The sequence below is a fragment of the Bos indicus genome, chromosome 18 (assembly GCF_029378745.1).
Source record: "Bos indicus isolate NIAB-ARS_2022 breed Sahiwal x Tharparkar chromosome 18, NIAB-ARS_B.indTharparkar_mat_pri_1.0, whole genome shotgun sequence".
Classification (NCBI taxonomy): domain Eukaryota; kingdom Metazoa; phylum Chordata; class Mammalia; order Artiodactyla; family Bovidae; genus Bos; species Bos indicus.
This window is the reverse complement of record NC_091777.1, coordinates 60758346-60785814: the sequence shown is the minus strand read 5'-3', so window position 1 is coordinate 60785814 and position 27469 is coordinate 60758346. Positions and strand designations below refer to the sequence as shown.

Genomic DNA, 27469 nt, shown 5'->3' with positions numbered 1-27469 from the left:
CATTTTCCTGCCGCTGCTGCTGCTAAGTCACCCCAGTCGTGTCCAACTCTGTGTGACCCCATAGACGGCAGCCCACCAGGCTGCCCCGTCCCTGGGATTCTCCAGGCAAGAACACTGGAGTGGGTTGCCATTTCCTTCTCCAGTGCATGAAAGTGAAAAGTGAAAGTGAAGTCGCTCAGTCGTGTCCGACTCCTAGCGACCCCATGGACTGCAGCCTACCAGGCTCCCCCGTCCATGCGATTCTCCAGGCAAGAGTACTGGAGTGGGGTGCCATTGCCCTCTCCGAAGGTTATTTAATTAATCTACATCTTTGTTTACTAAGTAATTGCTCTCTGTAAACCATAAATATCTTATTTCTCTGATCAGTATATCAGAAGAACAAGAATGTTTCCGAATGCTTGTAATCTGTGTTTTGATCAAAGATTATAAACTTTGGAAAGTTTTATTTAGCTTATGTGTGAACTTCCTATATGTTAGTTAATAAAATGGAATGGCTTTTACTATATTAAACTTCATGTATAATTGATGAAGTGTTCTCATCAGTAATAGGCTTCTCAGGTGGTTCAATGGTAAAGAATCTGCCTGCCGATGCAGGGGTCACAGAAGGTGTGGGTTCCATCCCTGGGTCAGAAAGATCCCCTGGAGAAGGAAATGGCAACCAGCTACAGTATTTTTGCCTGGAGAACCCCATGGACAGAGGAGCCTGATAGGCTACAGTCCATGGTTGCAGAGTCAGACACAACTAAGCACATACACATGTATTCCACCACCAACATAAAGATGAATACCAACATTATCATCTCCCAGGTTTTTTTAAGTTGTCAATAACTGATGGTGAATATCCAGCCCGGCATTTCGCATGGTGTATTCTGCATATAAGTTAAATTAGCAGGGTGACAATATACAGCCTTGATGTACTCCTTTCCCAAATTGGAACCAGTCTGTTGTTCCATGTCCAGTTCTAACTGCTGCTTCTTGACCTGTATGCAGATTTCTCAGGAGGTACCTCTCAGGAGGTAGATTTCTAAGACGATCTGATATTCTCATCTTTTTTAAAAGTTTCCACAGTTTGTTGTGATCCACACAGTCAAAGGCTTTGGCATAGTCAATAAAGCAGTAGATGTTTTTCTGGAACTCTCTTGCTTTTTTGATGATCCAGCAGAATTTGGCAATTTGATCTCTGGTTCTTCTGCCTTTTCTAAATTCAGCTTGAAAATCTGGAAGTTCACGGTTCATGTACTATTGAAGCCTGGTTTGGAAAATTCTAAGCATTACTTTGCTAGCATGTGAGATGAGTGTAATTGTGCGGTAGTTTGAACATCCTTTGGCATTGCCTTTCTTTGGGATTGGAATGAAAACTGACTTTTTCCAGTCCTGTGGCCACTGCTGAGTTTTCCAAATTTGCTGGCATAGTGAATGCATCACTTTAACAGCATCATCTTTTAGGATTTGAAATAGCTCAGCTGGAATTCCATCACCTCCACTAGCTTTGTTCATAGTGATGCTTCCAAGGCATCTGGATGAAACAAGCTGGAATCAAGATTGCTGGGAGAAATATCAATAACCTCAGATATGCAGATAACAGCACCCTTATGGCAGAAAGTGAAGAAGAACTAAAGAGCCTCTTGATGAAAGTGGAAAAGGAGAATGAAAAAGTTGCCTTAAAACTCAATATTCGGAAAACTAAGATCATGACATCTGGTCCCATTACTTCATGGCAAATAGATGGGGAAACAATGGAAACAGTGAGAGACTTTATTTTTGGGGGCTCCACAATAACTGCAGATGGTGACAGTAGCCATGAAATTAAAAGACGTTTGCTCCTTGGAAGAAAAGCTATGACCAATCTAGACAGCATATTAAAAAGCAGAGACATTACTTTGCCAAAGAAGGTCTGTCTAGTCAGTTATGTTTTTTCAGTAGTCATGTATGAATGTGAGAGTTGGACTATAAAGAAAGCTGAGTGCCGAAGAATTGATGCTTTTGAACTGTGGTGTTGGAGAAGACTCTTGAGAGTCCCTTGGACTGCAAGAAGATCCAACCAGTCCATCCTAAAAGAAATCAGTCCTGAATATTCATTGGAAGGACTGATGCTGAAGCTGAAACTCCAGTACTTTGGCCACCTGATGCGAAGAACTGACTTATTTGAAAAGACCCTGATACTAGGAAAGATTGAAGGCAGGAGCAGAAGCAGAAGACAGAGGATGAGATGGTTGGATGGTATCACCGACTCAATGGACATGAGTTTGAGTAAGCTCTGGGAGTTGGTGATGGACAGGGAAGCCTGGCGTGCTGCAGTTCATAGGGTAACAAAGAGTTGGACATGACTGAGCAACTGAACTGAACTGACTGACAGATGTTGAATATAAAGTATCTGTAATAACACAGTAGGATGATATCTCATAGGGCTTCCCAGATAGTATTAGTGGTAAAGAATCTACCTGCCAATGCAGGAGACATAAGAGATGCTGGTTTTATTCCTGAGTACAGAAGATCCCCTGGAGGAGGGCAGGGCAATCCACTGCAGTATTGTTCTGTGGAGAATCCCATGGACAGAGGAGCCGGGAGGGCTGCACTCCATGGGGTCGCAGAGTCACACACAACTGAAACAGCTTAGCACGCACACAGAATGACATCTTACAGTAACTCCTTTTTTCTACTCAAATAACTTGAGATCATATTTTTCATAAATGGTACAGTGTGTCATTTCCTCATTTTTAACTACTGGGACATTATGACGGTTACAACACGGATTGCATAAGAGTATTGATGAGAGTTACCGTCACTGCTCCATGATATTGCTGCCTTGGCATCATTTGTGTAGACTGGTAGCCCACGGGTGCCTTGCTTTGACACCAGTTATTCTCATAAGCACACGCACTAGATAACAGCCTGCAAATTCATAAGCAAATGTAAATTCCTCATAGGTCTTCCCCAGCAGCCCTGGTCACCAGCAGTCTTCCTAAATCCCAGGCCCTTCTATTTTTAATTATTCATTTATTTATTTCTGGCTGCACCGGGTCTTTGTTGCTGTGCGGGCTTTTCTCTAGTTGTGGCGCATGGGCTTAGCTGCTCCGCAGGACTGTGGAATCTTCCCAGGCCGGGTATGGAACCTGTGTCCCCTGCACTGGCAGGAGGATTCTTAGCCACAAGGAAAGTCATTAGTTCTCGGTGAGAATACTTCGTGTTCTACAGGGAACCTTGATGAAGACAGACACCTGAGAAAAGGTTCTGGGACGTGAGGGAGAAACATTCTGAAGCTCTGATCTTGACCATCATCAGAATAAAAGGGGAAAAAATTTAGCCGTTGAAAACCACGTCAATAGGCAACATCAGAAGTAGAGAATGAAAGGTTTGTAAACTGTTAATCCAGGGCATTTCAGGAGGAAAAGCAGACATAGCCTCTGACCCAGGACAGACATTTACCCGAGAAGCTGCCATTTCTTCCTCTTTTCCTCCTGCCCTGGGTCGTTTTCTCCTCAAGGTCATGGGGAAAGATCACCTCAGCATCATGAGATAACACCTTCCAAGGCGTCAGCACAGCGTCTTCGCCTGCTCGCAACACGCCCACAGGCAGAAGGAGCTTGAAAAGCTGAGAGGGCCCACCTCTGCTGTCCTTCGTCTCAGGAGAGACTCAGGACGATCAGCTCCTCCCGGAGACGCACGTCAAGTTTTCCTTTGCTGTCCACACGTGTTCTCTCCCCGGATTCTGCCAACACGGGAGAGGTGAGCGGCACTGACGTCCCCTCCTGACCCCGCCGCCCGCCCCGGCCTGAAGCTGGCTCTGAGCTCTCACAGACGCGCCCGAAGCCCCGTGTTCAGCCCGGGCCTCGCCTGGAGCAGGAAGACAAGCAGCGCTGATGCTCCTCCAGGACCAGGGGCCGGAGTTTGCGAAGAGGATCCTCCTGGGACCCCAGATGAGAGCCGCTTGCCTAAAGATTTTCTCTAGCTTTAAAGTGGATACAAACCCTCCCCAGTCTAAGAAGCTATGAATTAGCCAGTTTGAGGGGAACCCGTGAAATGACACGTTGAGCAAGCCCCCTGTGGGTGCTGTCGCTGCTCCTGTAACCCCTGTCTTCCGTGACACTGAGCTGGAGCCATCCCACACAGCACACCTGGGAGCCCTGAGCCGGTGAGGGTGCGGGGCTGGAACCTCTGAAAACACCGGCTCCCTCCGCCTGATGCCCCGGGGAGGGGCTCCTCCTGGGGGTGGCCCTCCGTGGCCTCGAGCTGCGCTTGGGGAAGGGGAGGCGGGAGGCGAGTGGTGCACAAAGTCACATGACGCCCTTGGTGGGGTGTGTGTGTGTGGGGGTGGGGGGGGTGTGGTGAGGCTCTGCTCTCCCAGATCTTCCCAAAGTTACTCTGAGCCCTTGGGTCCTGTCTCACCCTCCCCTTCCTGGGGCCACGTGCTTCCGTGCTCAGTAGCTCAGTCGTGTCCCACTCTTTTGCGACCCCGTGGACTATAGCCCTCCAGGCTCCTCTGCCCTTGGAATTTCCCAGGCACGAATACTGGCGTGGGTTGTCATTCCCTTCTTCAGGGGATCTTCCTGACCCAGGGATCGAACCTGCGTTTCCTGGGTCTTCTACATTGGCAGACGGATTCTTTACCACTGAGCCACCTGGGAAGACCCCTGGGGCCACAGGCATTCCCAAAATGATTTGCGTTTTGACCACCTATCCAGAGGTTAGGGGGCCTCCATGTTCAGAAACCAGGAGGCACGATTTTACGAAGGTGTTTACATCACAGCTTTCTTTGAAAATAAACCCTAGGCAGGCATGGAGGATGGATTAAAATGTATGTTGGGAAGGGACCAAAACCTTTGGACATGAACCATAAATGTGTATTTGAAATTGAAAGTGAAGTCACTCAGTCCTGTCCAACTCTTTGCGACCCCATGGACTGTGGCCTGCCAGGCTTCTCTGCCCATGGATTTTCCAGGCAAGAAGACTGGAATGGGTGTCATTTCTTTGTACAGGGGATCTTCCTAACCTACGGATGGAACCTGCCTGTCTTGCATCTCCTGCCCTGCTGCCGCTGCTGCTAAGTCGCTTCAGTCATGTCCAATTCTGTGCAACCCCATAGACGGCAGCCCACCAGGCTCCCCCATCCCTGGGATTCTCTAGGCAAGAATACTGGAGTGAGTTGCCATTTCCTTCTCCAATGCATGAAAGTGAAAATTCAGAGTGAAGTCGATCAGTCGTGTCCGACTCTTAGCGACCCCATGGACTGCAGCCTACCAGGCTCCTCTGTCCATGGGATTTTCCAGGCAAGAGTACTGGAGTGGGGTGCCATTGCCTTCTCCACTCCTGCACTGGCGGGCAGATTTTTTTTTGTTTTTAATGACTAGTGCCACTTGGGAAGTGTTTGCACACTATGAGTCTGGGCTAATGTATAGCAATGTGTGTCCATCATGAAAGTTTTACACAGATTATTTCATGGTTCTGGAAGTACTCTAGACTCAGGATATTTATAGCCTGAACTTTACAACCCCTGGGAAACAGTGACTATAATATCAAAAAACTTAATATCAAACAAACTGCACAATCAAAAAATGGGCAGAAGACCTCATTTCTCCAGACATTTAGGTGGCCGCCAGGTACATCAAAGATGCTCAACATCACTAATTATTAGATAAATGCAAGTCAAAATTACAATAATATCACATCCCACATCAGTCAGAATGACCATTATCAAAGGGCCTGCAAATAGTATCAGAAATGCTGAGTGGCGGTTTAGTCACTAAGTTGTGTCCTACCCTTGTGACCCCATGGACTGTAGCCCACCAGGCTCCTCTGTCCATGGGATTCTCCAGGCAAGAATACTGGAGTGGGTTGCCATTTCCTCCTCCAGGGGATCTTCCTGACCCAGGGATCGAACCTGGGTCTCCTGCATTGCAGACAGATTCTTTATCAACTGAGCTATGAAAAAAAGCCTAGAGAGGGTGTGGAAAATAGGGAACCATCCTACAGTGTTCATGGGAATGTAAACTGCTACAATCACTAAAGACAGCAGGATGGAGGGTCCTTAAAAAACTAAAACTTAAAACAGTATCATTTCAGTTCAGTTGCTCAGTCATGTCCAACTCTTTGCGACCCCATGAACCGCAGCATGCCAGGCCTCCCTGTCCATCACCAACTTCCAGAGTCCACACAAACCCATGTCTGTTGAGTCAGTGATGCCATCCACCCATCTCCTCCTCTGTCGTCCCCTTCTCCTCCTGCCCTCAAACTTTCCCAGCATCGGGGTCTTTTCAAATGAGTCCACTCTTCACATCAGGTGGCCAAAGTATTGGAGTTTCAGCTTCAACATCAGTCCTACCAATGAACACCCAGGACTGATCTCCTTTAGGATGGAATGGTTGGGTCTTTTTGCAGTCCAAGGGACTCTCAAGGGTCTTCTCCAACACCACAGTTCAAAAGCATCAATTCTTCGGCACTCAGCTTTCTTTATAGTCCAACTCTCACATCCATACACGACTACTGGAAAAAACATAGCCTTGACTAGATGGACCTTTGTTGACAAAGTAATGTCTCTGCTTCTTAATATGCTGTCTAGGTTGGTCATAACTTTCCTTCCAAGGAGTACGCATCTTTTAATTTCATGGCTGCAATCACCATCCACAGTGATTTGGAGCTCAGAAAAATAAAATCAGCCACTGTTTTCAGTTTCCCCATCGATTTGCCATGAAGTGACGGGACCAGATGCCATGATCTTCGTTTTCTGAATGTTGATCTTTAAGCCAACTTTTTCACTCTCCTCTTTCACTTTCATCAAGAGGCTCTGTAGTTCTTCACTTTCTGCCATAAGTGTGGTGTCATCTGCATATCTGAGGTTATTGATACTTCTCCCGGCAATCTTGATTCCAACTTGTGCTTCTTCCAGCCCAGCATTTCTCATGATGTACTCTGCATATAAGTTAAATAAGCAGGGTGACAATATACAGCCTTGAGGAACTCCTTTTCCTCTTTGGAATCAGTCTGTTGTTCCATGTCCAGTTCTAACTGTTGCTTCCTGACCTGCATACAGGTTTTTCAAGAGGCAGGTCAGGTGGTCTGGTATTCCCATCTCTTTCAGAATTTTCCACAGTTTATTGTGATCCACACAGTCAAAGGCTTTGGCATAGTCAATAAAGCAGAAATAGATGTTTTTCTGGAACTCTCTTGCTTTTTCCATGATCCAGCAGATGTTGGCAATTTGATCTCTGGTTCCTCTGCCTTTTCTAAAACCAGCTTGAACATCTGGAAGTTCACAGTTCATGTATTGCTGAAGCCTGGCTTAGAGAATTTTAAGCATTACTTTACTAGTGTGTGAGATGAGTGCAATTGTGCAGTAGTTTGAGTATTCTTTGACATTGCCTTTCTTTGGGATTGGAACGAAAACACCTTTTCTAGTCCTGTGGCCACTGCTGAGTTTTCCAAATGTGCTGGCATATTGAGTGCAGCACTTTCACAGCATCATCTTTCAGGATTTGAAATAGCTCAACTGGAATTCCATCACCTCCACTAGCTTTGTTCATAGTGATGCTTCGTAAGGCCCACTGGACTTCACATTCCAGGATATCTGGCTCTGGTGAGTGATCACACCATTGTGATTATCTGGGTCGTGCCACCTCTTCTTAATATCTTCTGCTTCTGTTAGTTCCATACCATTTCTGTCCTTTTTTCAGCCCGTCTTTGTGTGAAATATTCGCTTGGTATCTCTAATTTTCTTGATGAGATCTCTAGTTTTTCCCATTCTATTGTTTTCCTCTATTTCTTTGCATTGATCTCTGAGGAAGGCTTTCTTATCTCTCCTCGCTATTCCCTGGAACTCTGCATTCAAATGGGTATATCTTTCCTTTTCTCCTTTGCTTTTTGCTTCCCTTCTTTTCACAGCTATTTGTAAAGCCTCCTCAGATAGCCATTTTGCTTTTTTGCATTTCTTTTTCTTGGGGATGGTCTTGATTCCTGTCTCCTGTACAATGCCACAAACCTTCGTCCATAGTTCATCAGGCACACTGTCTACCAGATCTAGTCCCTTAAATCTATTTCTCACTTCCACTGTATAGTTATAAGGGATTTGATTTAGGTCATACCTGAATGGTCTAGTGGTTTTCCCCACTTTCTTCAATTTAAGTCTAAATTTGGTAATAAGGAGTTCATGATCTGAGCCACAATCAGCTTCCGGTCTTGTTTTTGCTGACTATATAGAGCATCTCCATCTTTGGCTGCAAAAATTATAATCAATCTGATTTTGGTGTTGACCATCTGGTGATGTCCATGTGTAGAGTCTTCTCTTGTGTTGTTGGAAGAGGGTGTTTGCTATGACCAGTGTGTTCTCTTGGCAGAACTCTGTTAGCCTTTGCCCTCCTTCATTCTGTACTCCAAGGCCAAATTTGCCTGTTACTCCAGGTGTTTCCCGGAGAAGGCAATGGCACCCCACTCCAGTGTTCTTGCCTGGAAAATCCCATGGACAGAAGAGCCTGATAGGCTGCAGTCTATGGGGTCGCTCAGAGTCGGACACGACTGAGCGACTTCACTTTCACTTTTCCCTTTCATGCATTGGAGAAGGAAATGGCAACCCACTCCAGTGTTCTTGTCTGGAGAATCCCAGGGACAGGGGAGCCTAGTGACCTGCCATCTCAAGGGTCGCACAGAGCCGGACATGACTGAAGCGACTTAGCAGCAGCAGCCAGGTGTTTCTTGACTTCCTACTTTTGCATTCCAGTCCCCTATAATGAAAAGGACATCTTTTTTTGGGTGTTAGTTCTAGAAAGTCTTGTAGGTCTTCATATAACTGTTCAACTTCAGCTTCTTTGGCATTACTGGTCGGGGCATAGACTTGGATTACTGTGATATTGAATGGTTTGCCTTGGAAATGAAGAGAGATCATTCTGTCATTTTTGAGATTGCATCCAAGTACTGCATTTTGGACTCTCTTGTTGACTATGATGGGTATTCCATTTCTTCTAAGGGATTCCTGCCCACAGTAGTAGATATAATGGTCATCTGAGTTAAATTCACCCATTCCAGTCCATCTTAGTTTGCTGATTCCTAGAATGTCGACGTTCACTCTTGCCATCTATTTGACCACTTCCAATTTGCCTTGATTCATGAACCTAACATTCCAGGTTCCTATGCACTATTGCTTTTTACAGCATCAAACCTTGCTTCTATCACCAGTCCCATCCACAACTGGGTGTTGTTTTTGCTTTGGCTCCATCCCTTCATTCTTTCTGGAGTTATTTCTCCACTGATCTCCAGTAGCATATTGAGCACCTACCGACCTGGGGAGTTCATCTTTTAGTGTCCTATCTTTTTGCCTTTTCATACTGTTCATGGGGTTCTCAAGGCAAGAATACTGAAGTGGTTTGCCATTCCCTTCTCCAGTGGACCACATTCTGTCAGACCTCTCCACCACGACCCGTCCATCTTGGGTGGCCCTACACAGCATGGCTTAGTTTCATTGAGTTAGACAAGGCAGTGGTCCATGTGATCAGATTGGCTAGTTGCCTTGTGATTATGGTTTCAGTCTGGTGTTCAGTTTTATGTTACCATAGAACAGTATGGTGTTTCCTTTAAAACACAGATTCCTGAAGTTTGGGGGAAATGAACTCAATGGAAAATAGGTAAAATATATCTAATTTTAAAATCTCATTTCTCAGTTCTTAGTAAATCAAAAAGTTTGAAAGCATCAATTTTGATCTAATGCTTCTTAATTCTTCAAAAGACCAGGGTACAAATACAGACACACTCTTCATTCTTAGTTTTTTCACTGCTAATGTATACCTTCATGTGTTTATATATTGCATTCAGTGTATGTCAAAGCCATGGAAAGAAGCTTCTTTAAGCATAGACAAGAAACACGTGCTAAAAATACATAGTGTAGAATTTTATGAATATTAGTTCAGAATATTAACATGGCTTTTAATTTTAGTTCTTTTCAGTTTTTAGGGTTTGCACTTGTTAAAATGAGACTGTGGCAGTCTGTGGAATGTCTCAGTTCCACAAAGGACCACAAGGGAAATGAGGGAGGTAAGTTTATGACTCTAGGTCCTGAGAGAATTCACAGGCAGCCTTGAGGGCCCCCCTGAGGGAGATCAGGCTAGAACCAGGCTGAGAAAGCTCCAGTACTTGGGGTTCAGGCCTTTATAAGGGACCCTGGGTGAAGTGCTGTGGGCTCCCCAGGCTGAGCGTGGATGGGTCCATTCAAACCAGAGGAGCAGGATTCTGGTGAGTGCTGTGAGGGTGTCATTGAAGGGGGGCCTGTGCAATAGACCCTGGGGTTCAGAAAGACTGCTGGTCTCAGGGAAGGGGGTCATCTAGTGCAGGTGCTCACAGGACTGGCTGGTGTGAGTTCAAGGACCTGCAGGCTTCCTGCTCCCCAGACAGACGCTGAGGCAGCAACAGCACGGAGCAGTCAGGGAAACTGTCAACAATATCTGTATAATCTTTCTTATTAGAACCGTCACAATGTCCCAGCAGTTACAGAGAGAGAAAAACGTACAATGTAGAAATGATGGGAAATACAGGAAATTATTTGAGGTTTAAAGGCACTAAGGAAGCTAATTTCTACAGATGCCATCCCTCTGTGCTAAAAGTAGTTTATTATTACAATACCTTCCCTGCAAACTTAAAAAACGTGGGAGAGGTTAATTTTGGCTTTGGTTAACACTTCATTACACATTAAATGTAACACTACAAACCATTCTCTTCTATTAATCAACATCAATATTAATTCACACATAGTCAACATAAAACATTTTATAATCCACTCTATGATCCTTGGGCTTCTGAGGTGGCTCTAGTGGTAAAGAACTCGTCTGCCAATGCCGAAGACATGAGACATGCATCTTACTTTGTGATCACTGTGTGATTCTTGATTAAATAGAGATTACAAGCTTTCAGAAACATTCCTGTTCCTATGATAAAACGATCTGAGAATTGTGGTTTCTATGATTTACAAAACGGAGGCCAGTTATTTAGTAAACATGGACGTACATTAACTATATGAGTTTTCCAGGAAGGGTTTTCTACACTTTTCTCAGGGAGAAGGAAGATGTCCTTACCTCAAGTCTGTCTGGTAATATGCATGATTTCTCATGTTGATGTAATAAAAGTACAGCGTACATCGTGAGAAACGTTGGACTGGAAGAAACACAAGCTGGAATCAAGATTGCCAGGTGAAATATCAATAACCTCAGATATGCAGATGACACCACCCTTATGGCAGAAAGTGAAGAGGAACTCAAAAGCCTCTTGATGAAGGTGAAATTGGAGAGTGAAAAAGTTGGCTTAAAGCTCAACATTCAGAAAATGAAGATCATGGCATCCAGTCCCATCACTTCATGGGAAATAGATGGGGAAACAGTGGAAACAGTGTCAGACTTTATTTTTCTGGGCTCCAAAATCACTGCAGATCGTGACTGCAGCCATGAAATGAAAAGACGCTTACTCCTTGGAAGGAAAGTTACGACCAACCTAGATAGCATATTCAAAAGCAGAGACATTACTTTGCCAAGAAAGGTTTGTCTAGTCAAGGCTATGGTTTTTCCTGTGGTCATGTATGGACATGAGAGTTGGACTGTGAAGAAGGCTGAGTGCCGAAGAATTGATGTTTTTGAACTGTGGTGTTGGAGAAGACTCTCGAGAGTCCCTTGGACTGCAAGGAGATCCAACCAGTCCATTCTGAAGGAGATCAGTCCTGGGATTTCTTTGGAAGGAATGATGCTAAAGCTGAAACTCCAGTACTTTGGCCACCTGATACGAAGAGTTGACTCATTGGAAAAGACTCTGATGCTGGGAGGGATTGGGGGCAAGAGGAGAAGGGGACGACAGAGGATAAAATGGCTGGATGGCATCGCTGACTTGATGGACGTGAGTCTGAGTGAACTCCGGGAGTTGGTGATGGACAGGGAGGCCTGGCGTGCTGCGATTCATGGGGTCACAAAGAGTCGGACATGACTGAGCGACTGATCTGATCTGACCTGATTAGTTTTATTCTTAAAAATCAAGTGACATAAGTATTACAATTTTAGAACAAACCTCTGTCTTACATTAATACAGGGAATGATTCCTGAACACTTCCATCATGGTGACCTATAGGGATGTTTGACGTCAATGACATACAACACCACTTAGATATTCAGTGTACACATTACATTACTGTGTTCTTCATCTTCTAATGGAAAATAAATACGAATGATTTCTCTCTAGGTTAGAAGGGCTTCTCTTATCTTTGAGGCAGCAACCATCAAAAACGAAAGTCAATTTATACACTATGAATGAACCTTACTATGTAGAAATCTGAGAGTCGAATTACATTCATTTTGGTTTCTTAATAATTTCAAATAATGTTAGTATAAACCAAGATACATTGATAATAACTATACGTCTCCAAACATCCACCCCTTCATCTTGTGTTCCATACTAACATATCAATTTTCTATGCATTTTAACAATGGATTACCTTCTACAGTATTCTCAATTTAGAATCATTCCAGAAAAGAGGTATAGATGCAAGTCTTTCTAGTATGCATTCTCTGATATTTATTTACATTTGATTTTTAAGCACAATTCTACATTTTTTACATTATTCACACATTTTCCAGGGTAAATGCTCTCATTTTTTTTTCTAAAGTGTGTAAATATTTAGGACAAACCTCTTTTATCACTTACTGACTTCTAGCGTTTTTCTCCAGTATGTGCTGTCTAATGTCAAGGGAGGTGATGGCTCTGATTAAAGCCTTTGCCACATTCCTTGCAAATGTAAAGTTTCTTCAGAGCATGAAATCTCTGATGTCTAGTGAGACTTGAAAGTGAAAAGTGAAAGTGAAGTCGCTCAGTTGTGTCCAACTCTTTGCGACCCCAAGGACTGTAGCCTACCAGGCTCCTCTGTCCATGGAATTTTCCAGGCAAGAGTACTGGAATGGGTTGCCATTTGAGATCTGGGTAAAAGCTCACACTCTTTACATTTGCATAATTTCTCCCCAGTGTGAGTTCTTTGATGTTGAGTAATGCTTCCAAACCAGTTAAAGGTTTGGCAACATTCCTTACACTTAGAAAGTTTCTGGGGCTTCCCAGGTGGCGCTAGTGGAAAAGAACCTGCCTGCCAGTGCAGGAGACAAAAGAAACTTGGGTTCAATCCCCTGGGTTGGGAAGACCCCCTGGAGGAGGGCATGGCAAACCACTTCAGTGTTCTTGACTGGAGAATCCCATGGACCTCTGAGGAGCCTGGAGGGCTCGAAGAGTCGGACATAACTGAAGTCACTTAGCATGCATACATGTGCTGTACAAAGTTTCTCTCTGGTGTGAGTTTGCAGATGTATAGTAAGACTTGAGCTCTGATTAAAGGCTTTGCCGCATTCTTTACATTTGTAAGGTTTCTCTCCAGTATGGATTCGCTGGTGTCTAATAAGAGCTGAGTAACGGGCAAAGGCTTTGCCACAATCCTTACACTTATAAGGCCTCTCCCCAGTATGAATTACCTGATGTTGAATAAGATTTGAACAATGGATAAAGGTTTTGCCACATTCTTTACATGTGTATGGTTTCTCCATGGTATGAATTTGCTGATGTTGATTAAGGCTTGCATGCCACTTAAAGGCTTTGTCACACTCCTTACATTTAAAAGGTTTCTCCCCAGTATGAATTCTTTGATGTTTAGTAAGTTTTGAGCTCTGATTAAAGGCTTTTGCACACTCTGTACATCTATAAGTCTTCCCCCCAGTAAGAATTACCTGATGTTGAATAAGACTTGAACAGCAGCTAAAGGTTTTGCCACACTCTTTACATTTATATAGTTTATTCCCAGTATGAATTTGCTGCTGTTGAGTAAGGCTTGATTGCCAAAGGCTTTGCCACAGGAGAGTGAAATAGCTGGCTTAAAGCTCAACATTCAGAAAACGAAGATCATGGCACCCGGTCCCATCACTTTATGGGAAATAGATGGGGAAACAGTGGAAACAGTGTCAGATTTTATTTTGGGGGGCTTCAAAATCACTGCAGATGGTGACTGCAGCCATGAAATTAAAAGATGCTTACTCCTTGGAAGGAAAGTTATGACAAACTTAGATTGCATATGGAAAAGCAGAGATATTACTTTGCCAACAAAGGTCCATCTAGTTAAGGCTATGGTTTTTCCTGTGATCATGTATGGATGTGAGAGTTGGACTGTGAAGAAGGCTGAGCGCCGAAGAATTGATGCTTTTGAACTGTGGTGTTGGAGAAGACTCTTGAGAGTCCCTTGGACTGAAAGGAGATCCAACCAGTCCATTCTGAAGGAGATCAGCCCTGGGATTTCTTTGGAGGGAATGATGCTGAAGCTGAAACTCCAGTTCTTTGGCCACCTCATGCGAAGATCTGACTCATTGGAAAAGACTCTGATGCTGGGAGGGATTGGCAGCAGGAGGAGAAGGGGACGACAGAGGATGAGATGGCTGGATGGCATCACTGACTCGATGGACTTAAGTCTGAGTGAACTCCGGGAGTTGGTGATGGACAGGGAGGCCTGGCGTGCTGCGATTCATGGGGTTGCAAAGAGTCGGACACGACTGAGCGACTGAACTGAACTGAACTGTACATTTGAAAGGCTTCCTTCCTATATGAATTTGTCTATGTCTGTTTAGACTTGATGATTTACTAATAACTTTTTCACATTTATTACATTTGCAGCATTTTTGCTTAGTCTGAATAAGTTTTGAAGACTGATTACAACCTTTACCGTATTCACAATTATGATTTTTCTCTCCAATATGAATGCTCTTATAACTAGTAAGATTTGAGCTTTGATAAAAGACATTCCTACATTGATTACTTTTAGAATCATTGATAATTGAAGTCCTTGATATTTCATAACATTTGGGTCTTGGTCAAGGTTATACCCAGTTTCATTGCATGAATAGCTTCTCACTCCATCATACATACTCTTGTAATTATTGGGAGTAGAGCTCTTATGTAAGGCATTACTCATTTTACTACACTTGTAAAGTTGTTCCACACTAAGTATACCTCCACATGTATTGGACAGTGATGGTTCACTAAGGTCTCTCCTGGTATTATCAACATTACAGATTTTGGAATGGGCAGAAAATATCTGTTGGTTGAGGAATAATAAACCCTTGCTAAAAGATTCATTAAATTGATTATATTGGGAATTTTCCCCCTCATTTTTAAATTTCTGGTTTTCAGGCATTTTTTGAATGTATGTTTAATCGAAGCCTATGTTCAGAATTGTGTGACTGATTATTTGCAGTAGAAACTGGATGAATTTCCAGATTTTCCACATTTTTCTCAAGAGAACATGTATGTTTCAAACAACAATGTGGGTTTTTTCTTACCAACATACACTTCTCTGCAGATGTTGATGTCTCAAATTGGTGTTTTTCCCAATTTGACTCATATCCTTGATTTCTGTTGGCAGTAACGTTTGCATTATGGGAAACTGTCTCAATTTCTTTATATCCATGTAAATATCCTCTCTGTCCTTCACATGCCCTTGTATATTTGCAGTCTTTCATTAAATATAAGTTGCCAAGGTGAACTCTTTCATACATTTCTAGCTTTGCTTTGGAGATTAAATCTTCTAACTGGATTTTTTGGCATCAAATCTTGCATGTTATGAGATGACACAGCTGAAAAATACCAAAGAACATGGTATTTTACTTACAAGTCTCAGTGAATATCCTTTAAAATTTACATAAAATTGATGAACCCTTAGCTAGATTGAGACAGAAGGACCAAGATGACAGAGGATTAGGCAGACATGGAGTTGATCTCTCTCCACAAATGCATCAAGAATACATCTGCAAATGTAACAATTCTCACAGAGCCTCTGCAGAAAATTAGCAGAGGACGTGAGACACCTAAAAGGACGAGAAGGATTCCTGCTGAGTGAGGTAGTTCAAAAGAAAGAAGAAGGAAAAGGAGGAGGAAAAGAAGCAAGATAGGACCTGCAACCCTGAGGGAAGCAGAAAGAAAGGGGTGAACTCCACATCCGGGGAAGAGAACATGGCAGCCAGCGTGTGGCAGGAGGACAGAGTGAGACCTGTACACGGGGTACTGACCCCTGCCCTGCCCACCCAGCCTGAGAGGGTGTCCACCACTGCAGACAAGGGCTCAGGGTGCTGAAATGTGGGGTTTGGAGAGCAGACCCAGGCAGAGGACTGCGGTTGGCTCTGAGGAGATATCCTCAGGGAACGGGAATGAGGGGAGAGCTCTGCAAACAGGATGCTTGAGGTAGAAGCCTGAACCACCATAGTGCGGAGCGCCATTGGTGAGTGATGCCCAAGGCGAAGACCCACCATTGTTTGTAGCCTCTCTCCCCCTGTGCCGGCCCCTCCTCACCAGGCAGTGCGAAGGCCTCCCGCCAGGGTGGGTGCTCTCACGATGCTGGCTGCTGCCTCCTCCTCTGTGCCCCCTCCCTACCAGGGTAGACTGGTGGGCTCTGGGAAACCTCGGGAGCAGGTGCCTATGGGTCGTCCACATGCACAGAGCGGGCTAAACACTGCTGAGCCCTAGGGTTTGGAAATTAAGGAAGTAAAGCTGAAATCTCCTACTGGAAGCTGCACAAACTCGTTTCTATACCATCACAACTGTCTTTGTAACCTACAGAGCGTCTGAATGGACAACCAGGGCTCCCCCAGTCATAGAAGGTGTAGCTTTAGCAGCTGTAGACTTTGTGGGCTCCTACACTAGGGGGCGGGGCCAGGCCGGAGTCTGAGCTGCCCCACAGCACCACAGTGGGTCCAGCTCCATGATGAATGCCATCCTGGGACCTGACTTCAGAGGATCTATGCTGGTGACCTTCTGAAAACAACATCTGAGAGACACCAGGGCCGTGTGCCAGCATACACATGGTTAAAGTAGGGCCAAGGGCAGTGCCAACACAGGGCCACATGAGATTCACACAATGGGTGAAATTGACACACACAGCACACACAGAGGTGAACATCCTCAGAGGAGCAATACTCAGGGCCTTCTCTCCCAGTGGGTGTGCTCCAATCCCACCTTCCTCAACCACAGATCAGAATCACAGAGAAGAAACAGATCTGGGTGGGCTCTATTCCACCCACCAGGGAGCAGACCCCACCACAGACAGGGCAGTGACAGCCACAGAGCCAAGGGGAAGCTCGCTTCAATATCCAGGGCAGGCTCGGGTCACAGTAACAACAGTCAAAGCCCAGATCAAGGAGATAAGGGCACAAACCTCTGGACCAACCTCACCCATGAGGGTGCAGACACCACAGCAAGAGGAACTAGGATCCTGCAGCCTTCATAAGAGAGACCACAGGCACAAAAAAATTGGACAAAATGAGAGGACAAAGAAATATGTTGTAGAGGAATGAGCAAGATAAAACCTACAAGAACCACTAAATGAAAAAGAGGCAATCTAGTGATGACTTTTTGCTTTAAGTCATGTTGAATTGAGACATTTTCACAAATACTAGGTGCTTAATAATTCTTTAATCCACTTCTTACCACATCTGTTTTTATTTGAGCATATTCTATTCAATGTTTGAATCTAAAAATCATAAATGACATTGACATACAACTAATCAGAAAGTGAGAATATATAGAACAAGTCCGGGGAAACTGATAACAAATAAGATAAACTTAAGTAGTAGTTCTTAAGAAATTAAATAAGAAATGAGACTTTAAAAATATGATGGGAACACAGGGAACTCTGCTCAATGCTCCGTGGAGACTTAAGTGGAAGGAAATCTAAAAGAGAGTGGATATGTATACGTATAATTGATTCTCTTTGCTGTACAGCAGCACAACATTGTAAAATAGCTACACTCCAATAAGAACTTTTTAAAAAGATGTCTTCATATAATCTAAAAATCTTAACAGTGAGGAACAACTGTAAAAATATGGTAGAAAATGATCTAAGCTCCCATGTCAATTTATTTGAAAATTCATTGAGTTAAATGAATACATTAAAGTATTTTAGCATTGAGAAGTCAGAACAAATACACTTAAGATATTTCACATGAGTTCATATGAAGAAAAGGGAAACTTTGAAGTAACCCTGAGATTTGCATTCTCTCATTTTGGGGAGGTTTTGATCTATGCAGTGAAGACATTACTTGAGTTTAAAATTTACAAGGTCATATTTGTAGCTTGCAGTGTTATAGATAATATAAATCAGGAAAAAAAAAAAGTGTCTCCAGTTTTCCTAGAACTTTGGCAGTGAATCTACAACTCCACTTACACACTTCTGTCTGGAGGTAGAAACAAACTTTAAAAAGAGTATCATAGAGTCACTCAGAAATGGGCACAGTTTTCCTAGGATCCCCAAGAAATGAAAGAGCAGCCAATTCATGCAGGTTGTCACAGGCCAAGAAGAGAATTTTGGTTCTCACTGTGAGTGAGAAAAGTAATCACTGCAGATGAATTCATGAATGATTAAAGAGACAGAATGGGGCAGATGTCCCTCTATGACAGCAACAGAAATAAACCCAGACTTTTCCAAAATCTTATCCACTGAAGCAGATCTTCCCAAATCACAAGACAAAGGGTGACTTCTTCATAGATCCTTGGACCTCTCACCTGAGTCATCGACTCCATCCATTCACACCTACCTGGGTATGTGGCTGTTGTCTCCATTCTCCTTACATCCCACAGATGCTTCCTTTGCTCCAGAAAGATGACCAGATCTGGCTTAGAGACAAGAAGACCTGTTCATCAGAAAAAGGAAACTTAGTTTTGCTGGAGATTCATCAGTTTCCAATCCAGTGTATATTCAGGTGAGAAGAGAAGGTGTGGTAGAATATTAACACAGCCTAGAAAATGATTTCCCCAAATATTTTATTGAAAGTACCTTTACAACACTAACAAATACATAAAAATGAGAACCTGAGATACTGGTAAAGTACTACAAGGCAAAAGTAAGTAGTGGAAATCTGATTTTGAAATGAGGGCAGAACTATTTTATACCACAGAACTTATAACATTCCTAGTAATCCAGAGAGAAGGAGGTAGATTACATCAAGGAAGAGGAAGGTTAGAACCATAAATCATCATGAAGTCTTTCTAATCTCACAAACTTCCATTTTTTCCCCTAAAAAGCAGGGATCTGAAACTCTATTATAAGAAGCAGATAATTCCAGGAGACATTCTAGAAATGCAGGAACCAAAACCCTGAGGGTAGATAAGGGATTCTGGAAGGAAATTATCCTCACCCAAGGAGGCCAGTTCCCATAGTTCTCTAACATCACTTCCCTGTACAATTCCCGCTGACCGAGGTTCAGGCACTCCCACTCCTCTAGAGTGAAGTCTATGGTCACATCCCAGAATGTCAGCAGTCTCTGAAATATAAGTTACATGTGCCATGTGGCCATAGCAAGACTTCCTAATGTGACCCAAGATGGAACCAGCAAGAGAAATGGTTTTGATTTAGGAGAATGTCTGGTATTACACAAGAATATAATTTTTACACACTAATGTTCTCTATCATATTTTTAGCCCCAGAAAAAAGATGGTATACAATTCACAAAACCACTGTAGAGATTCTTTTTATCTGGGAGAAAAACTGTATTATGATGTGATCTACAGAGGCATATTTATTTAGTATGTTGTTCTTGTGTTATACAGAATAAATCATCTATCAACCAAACCTGAATATTTTTCTCCAAACTGGGAATATTTTTTAAAAGTGGATTCCAATTCAAGAGTTCTGGAGTCAGGCCAGAGTTATTCTTCTTTAACAAGCTCATTTTTAACTGGATAGTTCATGGTTATTACGTCAAGGCTGTATATTGTCACCCTGCTTATTTAACTTATATGCAGAGTACATCATGAGAAATGCTGGGCTGGAAGAAGCACAAGCTGGAATCAAGATTGCCGGGAGAAATATCAATAACCTCAGATATGCAGATGATACCACCCTTACGGCAGAAAGTGAAGAGGAACTAAAAAGCCTCTTGATAAAAGTGAAAGAGGAGAGTGGAAAAGTTGGCTTAAAGCTCAACATTCAGAAAATGAAGATCATGGCATCTGGTCCCATCACTTCATGGGAAATAGATGTGGAAACAGTGTCAGACTTTATTTTTTTGGTCTCCAAAATCACTGCTGATGGTGACTGTAGCCACAAAATTAAAAGATGCTTACTCCTTGGAAGGAAAGTTATGACCAACCTAGATAGCATATTAAAAATCAGAGACATTACTTTGCCAACAAAGGTCCGTCTAGTCACGGCTATGGTTTTTCCAGTGGTCATGTATGGATGTGAGAGTTGGACTGTGAAGACAGCTGAGCGCCAAAGAATTGATGCTTTTGAACTGTGGTGTTGGAGAAGACTCTTGAGAGTCCCTTGGACTGCAAAGAGGTCCAACCAGTCCATCCTAAAGGAGATCAGTCCTGGGTGTTCACTGGAAGGACTGATGCTAAAGCTGAAACTCCAATACTTTGGCCACCTCATGCAAAGAGTTGACTTATTGGAAAAGACTCTGATGCTGGGAGGGATTGGGGGCAGGAGGAGAAGGGGATGACAGAGGATGAGATGGCTGGATGGCATCACCGACTCGATGAACATGAGTCTGAGTGAACTCCGGAAGTTGGTGATGGACAGGGAGGCCTGGCGTGCTGCAATTCATGGGGTCGCAAAGAGTTGGACACAACTGAACGACTGAATTGAACTGATATCCTTGTACTTTTCTGAATCTTCATTCCATTAACTTTGGAGAGTTTGACATTGAAACACCAATTTAAAATCATAATTCATCTATTTTTAATATATATTATATAATAGAATCTATGTAACTTTGTTCTGTATTTCACATGTCTCTCACATACACTTTCATAAAATAAAAAATAAAATGAAAAAATAAAAAAGGAACACAGACAAATACAGAGACAATTCTGCTGCTGCTGCTGCTGCTGCTGTCACTTCAGTCGTGTCCGACTCTGTGTGACCCCATAGATGGCAGCCCAACAGGCTCCGCCGTCCCTGGGATTTTCCAGGCAAGAACACTGGAGTGGGTTACCATTTCCTTCTCCAATGCATGAAAGTGAAAAGTGAAAGTGAAGTCGCTCAGTCGTGTCTGACTCCCACCAACCCCATGGACTGCAGCCCACCAGGCTCCTCTGCCCATGAGCTTTTCCAGGCAAGAGTACTGGAGTGGGTTGCCATTGCCTTCTCCAAGAGACAATTCTAATAAATGTGTATACCAGTGTAGATAACTGGGAAAAACAAAAATATACCTGAAAATGGATCAAATAATGTTATCATTTTTGTGCATACACACTAAAATGGGAAGTATATATGTTTTAAAAGTGAGAAAAAGTACTCAAGTCAATAAAGTCTGGTTAAATTTCATTTATTTGTGGATGATAATCTGTATTCTTTAAATACACTAACATACAAACGCACATAACAATATAAAATAAATTAGAGTTCTTGGTTCTGAGTCCTTTCTTTCAAAATCTATATCACTTGTGTTGAGCTGTATTTTAGAAATTTAACATAGTTACACAAACATTAGGAATAATCATAACTATTTGTGAAAATCAAAAAATGCGATAAGATGATTATTTGAGATATGACAGTGGAGTACAATGTAAACTCAGATCTGGACTTGCATGATGAAAACCTCCACTTCCAAAACCCAATATGCACACTAAACACAGGTTTGTTCAGTATCCAAAGCAAAGAGAAACTTAAGAAGGTATGGATTTCTACTGTAACTGGTGGCTTCTGTATGTCCCTGACAACCATCCAAAACCTTTCTTAAAGATGAAGAGGAAAAATGTGAACATCACAGTGCTGGAATCTCGCATAAGACCCTGAATCAGGAAAGATGCAGTATAATGGGATAAATGGTAAGAGGTGATCTGAATCTACCCTGAAAAATGTCAGTCATGCAAATTTCAGTTCATATATACCTCCCCGGCTCTGCATCTTATATTTTAAGAGCAAGTTATTTTAATGATATAGACCTTACATTATTATTTCTTTTTGTTTCAAAATTTTCTGAAAAATTCCGGACCATTGAGTTCATTCTATTTATAACTGCATTTTCTTACTCCTGTTCTAAAGATCTGAAGTTGCATACAGATGGAAGCTCCTCACTGCAATTCCTCTACTTCCCTAAGATCCCAACACCAAACTACATCCCAGTGGGAATCTTGGATACCAGTGACTCCTCATGTTGATCTCTCACAAAGGGAATATACTTTCAACTTTCACCAGTTGAAAGTCACTAAATCACACGGAGAATTCATCTTGCTCTATAGAAAGCTGGGATACAGACAATGGAGAAAGGGCTCTGAGACATAAGGGAGAGGTGGTCTAAAGAGCTGGTCTTCACTATTGTAGGAAAAAGCAAATAGTTGAAAACAAACAGCCCAAGCCCCGCCCCCACCCCCACCCCCCCAAAAAAAATACGAGTAGAGAATTAAAGGTTTGCAGGTTCTCAGTCCAGGCATTTCAGGAGGAAAAGCAGACACAACCCCAGACCCAGGACAGGACATGTACCTGAGAAGCTGCCATTTCCTCCTCTTCTGCGTCTTCTCTAGGAATGTTATGCAGCAAACACACCTCTGCATCTTGAGAAAATACCTTTAAAGGCATCCGCGCAGCTCTATAACCTGCAACCACCTCTCCTGTACTCTGTCTCAGGAAAGATTCAAGAACAATCACTTCCTACTTGGAGACCAGCCTGTGAACTTATTTCTTGATTGTTCTCTCCCCACAGAGAGCTCCTAACCCTCTGCTCACACAGACCATATGAGCTGACTGACTTCCCCAGTCCAAATCCAGTTAGACCAACCCTGCTGCCTCTCCTCAGACTGAAGCCTGGCCTCAGCTCTCACAAATGGACCAGGAGCCACATGCTTAAGCCAGGCCTCCCCTTAGAATCCCCTGGAGCACTTCCTACACACCACTCTGATGCTCCCACAGGACTGAGAGAGAACTCTGTGGGGAGGGCACAAGGGAGGTCATTTCCTAATACTGATCACGTGATCCTGATGGAAGCAGATGGAAATCACTTGGCCAAAGATTCTTTCTGAACCAGTTCAGTGAATACAAAGCCCTCGAGGTCAGGTTCCCCACTCTAAGAGGTAATGCATCTGCAGGTCTGAGGTGGGGCCATGAAAGGAGTCTTTACCAAGTTTCCTGTTTATTCTGATGCTTCTCCCCCAAGACCAGGTTCAGAAGGCGAGCTGAAGCCCTCACACTCAGCACACCTGAGACATCTCAGGAGGGGAGGGTCTAGGATGGGAATTTCTGAAGGTCAAGCAAGAGAACCAAGTAGAGAAAGCTCCAGTACTTGGGGTTCAGGCCTTTCTAAGTGACCCTGGGTGAAGTGCTGTGGGCTCCCCAGGCTGAGCGTGGATGGGTCCATTCAAACCAGAGGAGCAGGAATCTGGTGAGCTCTGAGGGTGTCATTAAAGGGGGGCCTGTGAAGTAGACCCTGGGGTTCAGCAAGACTGCTGATCTCAAGGAAGGGGGTCATCTAGTGGAGGTGCTCACAGGACTGGCTGGTGTGAGTTCAAGGACCTGCAGGCTGCCTGCTCCCCAGACAGGCACTGAGGCAGCAATAGCATGGACCAGTCAGGGAAGCTCTCAACAGAACTCTGTATGGTCCTTCTTATTAGAACCGTCACAATGTCCGAGTAGTTACAAAATGAGAGAGGAGATACAACATAGAAATGGTGGAAAATATCTGAAGTTATTAGAGGTTTAAAGCCAAATGGCATCTCTCTCTGCTACCAAATAGTTTGTTAGTCTCTTCTCTACAACCTTAAAAAAGGTGGGAGAGGTTAATGGTGGTAGTAGTGGGTTAACACTAAATTCATTACAATCAACCAAAACACTAAAAACTATTCACTTTTATTAATTAGCATATTTAGAACATAGTTGAAATAAAACCTTTTACAACCCACTGTGTGATCCTTGATTAAAATACAAATTATAAGCATAGAGAAAGATATTTATTTTTCTGATACAATGATCTGAGAATTGTGATTTCTATGGTTTACAAAACAGAGGCTAGGAATCACTTAGTAAATTGACAAACCCTAATTATATGATTTTTTCAGGAAGGGTTTCCCATACGTTTCTAGGTTACCACAGAAGATGTTTTTATTTTAACGTTGTCAACTAATATCCATGACTTTCGTTGATATTATAGATATGTCAATATTTTAGTTATCCGTCACTGAGTTCTTACAAATCAAGTGATATAACTACTGAAAATTTAGAACAAACCTCTGTCTTACTTTAATACATGGAAAGAGTCCATCGTCACTTACATGACGTGACCTACAGGGATATTTGATATCAATGACAAACACCTCCATTTAGATGTTCATTGTACATTTTACATTACTGTGTCTTTAATCTTCTAATGGAAATTAGATATAAATGGTTCCAACACAATATAGAAGGTCTTCTCTCATCTTTGAGGTAGTAACCATCAGAAAAAGTTTGTTTCTACACACTAGAAACAAAGCCTAGCATGGAGTATTTGAGAGTTGAATTACATTCATTTTGGTTTTCAAATAATCTCAAATCATGTCAGTCTAAACAAGGATACAATGCTAATAACTGTAACTTCTTAAACACCAACCATTCATCTCATGATCCATACTAACATATCAATTTTCTATTGATATGAAACATTGATTCAATGTTTTAACTACAGATTACTCTCTGCAGTAATTCTCCTTCAGAGTAACTTCAGAAAACAGGATTGACGAAATGCTTTCTAATAAGCCATCTCTGATATTTACTTAGATTTGAGTTTTGATTAAATACTTTTCTACGTATTTATTACATCATTCCCATGTGTTTCTTGTGTAAACTCTCATGTTTTCTGGTGTATGTTTAGGACAAATCTCTTCCATCACTTGTTTCATTACTATGTGTACTCTCAAATGTCTAGTGAGATGACCGCTCTGATTAAAGCCTTTGCCACATTCCTTTCATTTGTAAGGTTTCTTTTCAGTATGAATTCTCTGATGTTTATGAAAACTTGAGCTCTGACGAAAGGCTTTGCCACATTCTTTACATATATAAGGTTTCTCTCCGGTATGAATTCGCTGATGTTGAGTAAGGCTTGAACTTTGGGTAAAGGCTTTGCCACATTCCTTACATTTATAAGGTTTCTCTCCAGTATGGATTCGGCAGTGTGGAATAAGGCTCGTAATTTTGATAAATCCTTTGCCACAATCCTTACATTTATAAGGCTTTTCTCTAGAATGAATTACCTGATGTTCAGTAAGACTTGAGCAGCAAGTAATAACTTCACTGCATTTGTTAAATTGGTTGGACTTCCCAGTATGAAGTCGCTGATGATGATTAAGACTTGAGTTCTGTTTAAAGGCTTTGCCACACTTTGTACATTTATAAGGCTTCTCTTCAGTGTGAACTCGCTGATGTCGAGTAAGACTTGAGCTACAGTTAAAGGCTTTGTCACATACCTTACATTTATAAGGTTTCTGGCCGGTATGGATTCGTTGATGTTGTGTAAGATCAGTGCCACGCATAAAGCCTTTGCCGCACTCTGTACATTTGAAAGGTTTCCTTCCTGAATGGATTTTCCTGTGTCTACTTAGATTGGATGAGTTAGTAAAGACTTTCCCACATATATTACACTTGTTCTCTTTCCGTGGATTCTGAATCCTCTGCTGTCGAGTAAGATCTGAAGACGGATCAGAAACTTTCCGGGGTGCTCCAAGCGATTCTCTCCTGCTGTTCCCCTTGCAATCTCCGCGCATTGTCGCCATGCCTTGCAAAACTGAAGAAATCGAGGACAATCGGCTCACAGCTGGGCGAAAGGATGCCAAATCTGTGAAGATCAAGAAAAATAAGGATGATGTGAAGTTTTCAGTTCGATGCAGCAGATACCTTTACACCTTGGTCATCACCGACAATAAGAAGGCAGAAACGCTGAAGCAGACTGAGCCCCCAGGTTCAGCAGTGAAGGAGCGGAAATGAACCACACACACTGATTTAAACTGGATTCAAATTTTAAAAATCTCAAAAAAACAAGGAAAAAAAAGAAACATTATCATATTTATTACAATTATAAGTCTGCTCTCCAATATGAATACTCTTATATAAAGATGTGTTCATTGATAAAAGATATTCCTACATTTATTACTTTTAAAAACCTTGTGTGGACATTGAGGTCTCTGATACTTGTTCAGGTTTGAGACTTGTTCAACCTTATGCCCAGTGTCATTGCATGTATAGCGTCTCACTCCATCACAAATAGTCTTGTAATTATTGGGGGTGGAGCTCTTACTTAAGGCCTGACCTATTTTAGTACACATGAAAAGTTGTTCCCCATTAACCATATCACGATATGTATTGAACTATGGTGGTTGGATTAAGTGTCTTGGATTATTATCAACATTACAAATATTGAAACAGAAAGAATATATCTGTTGTTGGAAGACTAATGACCCCTTGCTTACCGATCTCTCAAACTGCTTGTATTGGGAGTTTTCCCCCTGATTTTTAAATACCTGGTTTTTAGACATGTTTGAATTTATGTTTAATTGAAGCCTATATTCAGAATAGTTTGAATGAGTATTTGCAGTATGGACTGGATATCTTTCCAGATTTTAGACATTTCCTTTCAGAGAATATGTATATTTCAAAAATGATGTGGGTCTTTGCTTAAAAACTTGCACTCTCTGCAGATATTGATGCCTGAAATTGGTGTTTTTCCCAAACTGACTCATAGTACTTTTTTTTTGACAGTCATATCTGTATTATGTGAAACTGTCTCAATTTCCTTATGTCGTTGCAAACATCCTCTCTGTATTTCACATGCTCTTGTATATTCCCAGTCTTTCATTAAATGTAAGTTGCCAAGGTGAAATCTTTCATTTATTTCTAGGTTTGCTTTTGGGAATACATCTCCTAACCCTGGATCCTTTGGCATCAAACCCAGGGTGTCGTAAGAAGACGCAGCTGAAAGATACCAAATAACAAGTCATTTTAGTATTTTCTGTGAACATCCTTAAATATTTACATGACATTGATGAACCTTTGCTAGATTAAGGATAAAATAGAGATGGAAAGATCAAAATGGCAGAGGATTAGGAAGACGTGGAGTTCATCTCTCTACAGATGCATTGAGAATACATGTGCAAATGGGACAACTCTCAGAGAGCCCAGCTGAACACTAACAGAGGATCTTGGACACCTAAAAGGACAAGAAAGGCTCCTGCTTAGCCAAGTAGGACAAAAGAAAGAAGGAAATGGAAGAGGTGGTATGGGACCTCCAATCCTAGTGGGGGAACTGAAGAGAGGAGAGGTTGACATCTGGGGAAGCCGGTCACTGGGATGGGATGGGAGCTCAGTTGGGGTAGAAGAGGAGCCTCATTCTCTGTGGGAAGAGAACACGGCAACAGTCTGTGGCAGCAGGACACAGTGAGACCTGTACACAGGCTGCTGACCCCAGCCCTGCCCACCCAGCCTGAGAGGGCTGAGTGGGCACCACCCTGAGAGGGCACCACTGCAGACAAGGGC

The 27469-nt window shown here is 42.6% G+C and overlaps 1 protein-coding gene and 1 pseudogene across 1 annotated transcript; one reads left to right on the top strand and one right to left on the bottom strand.

Annotated features, from left to right (window-relative positions):
* Positions 1–3623: 3623 nt before the first annotated feature.
* LOC139176991 (zinc finger protein 345-like) lies at positions 3624–25704 on the bottom strand. The gene is given in 4 exon segments (XM_070770243.1): positions 3624–3709; positions 4116–4235; positions 13274–13805; positions 24856–25704. Coding segments are annotated over 4 exon segments (1587 nt in total).
* A 7-nt stretch (positions 25705–25711) lies between these two features.
* LOC109571594 (large ribosomal subunit protein eL38 pseudogene) lies at positions 25712–25942 on the top strand (annotated as a pseudogene).
* Positions 25943–27469: the final 1527 nt, after the last annotated feature.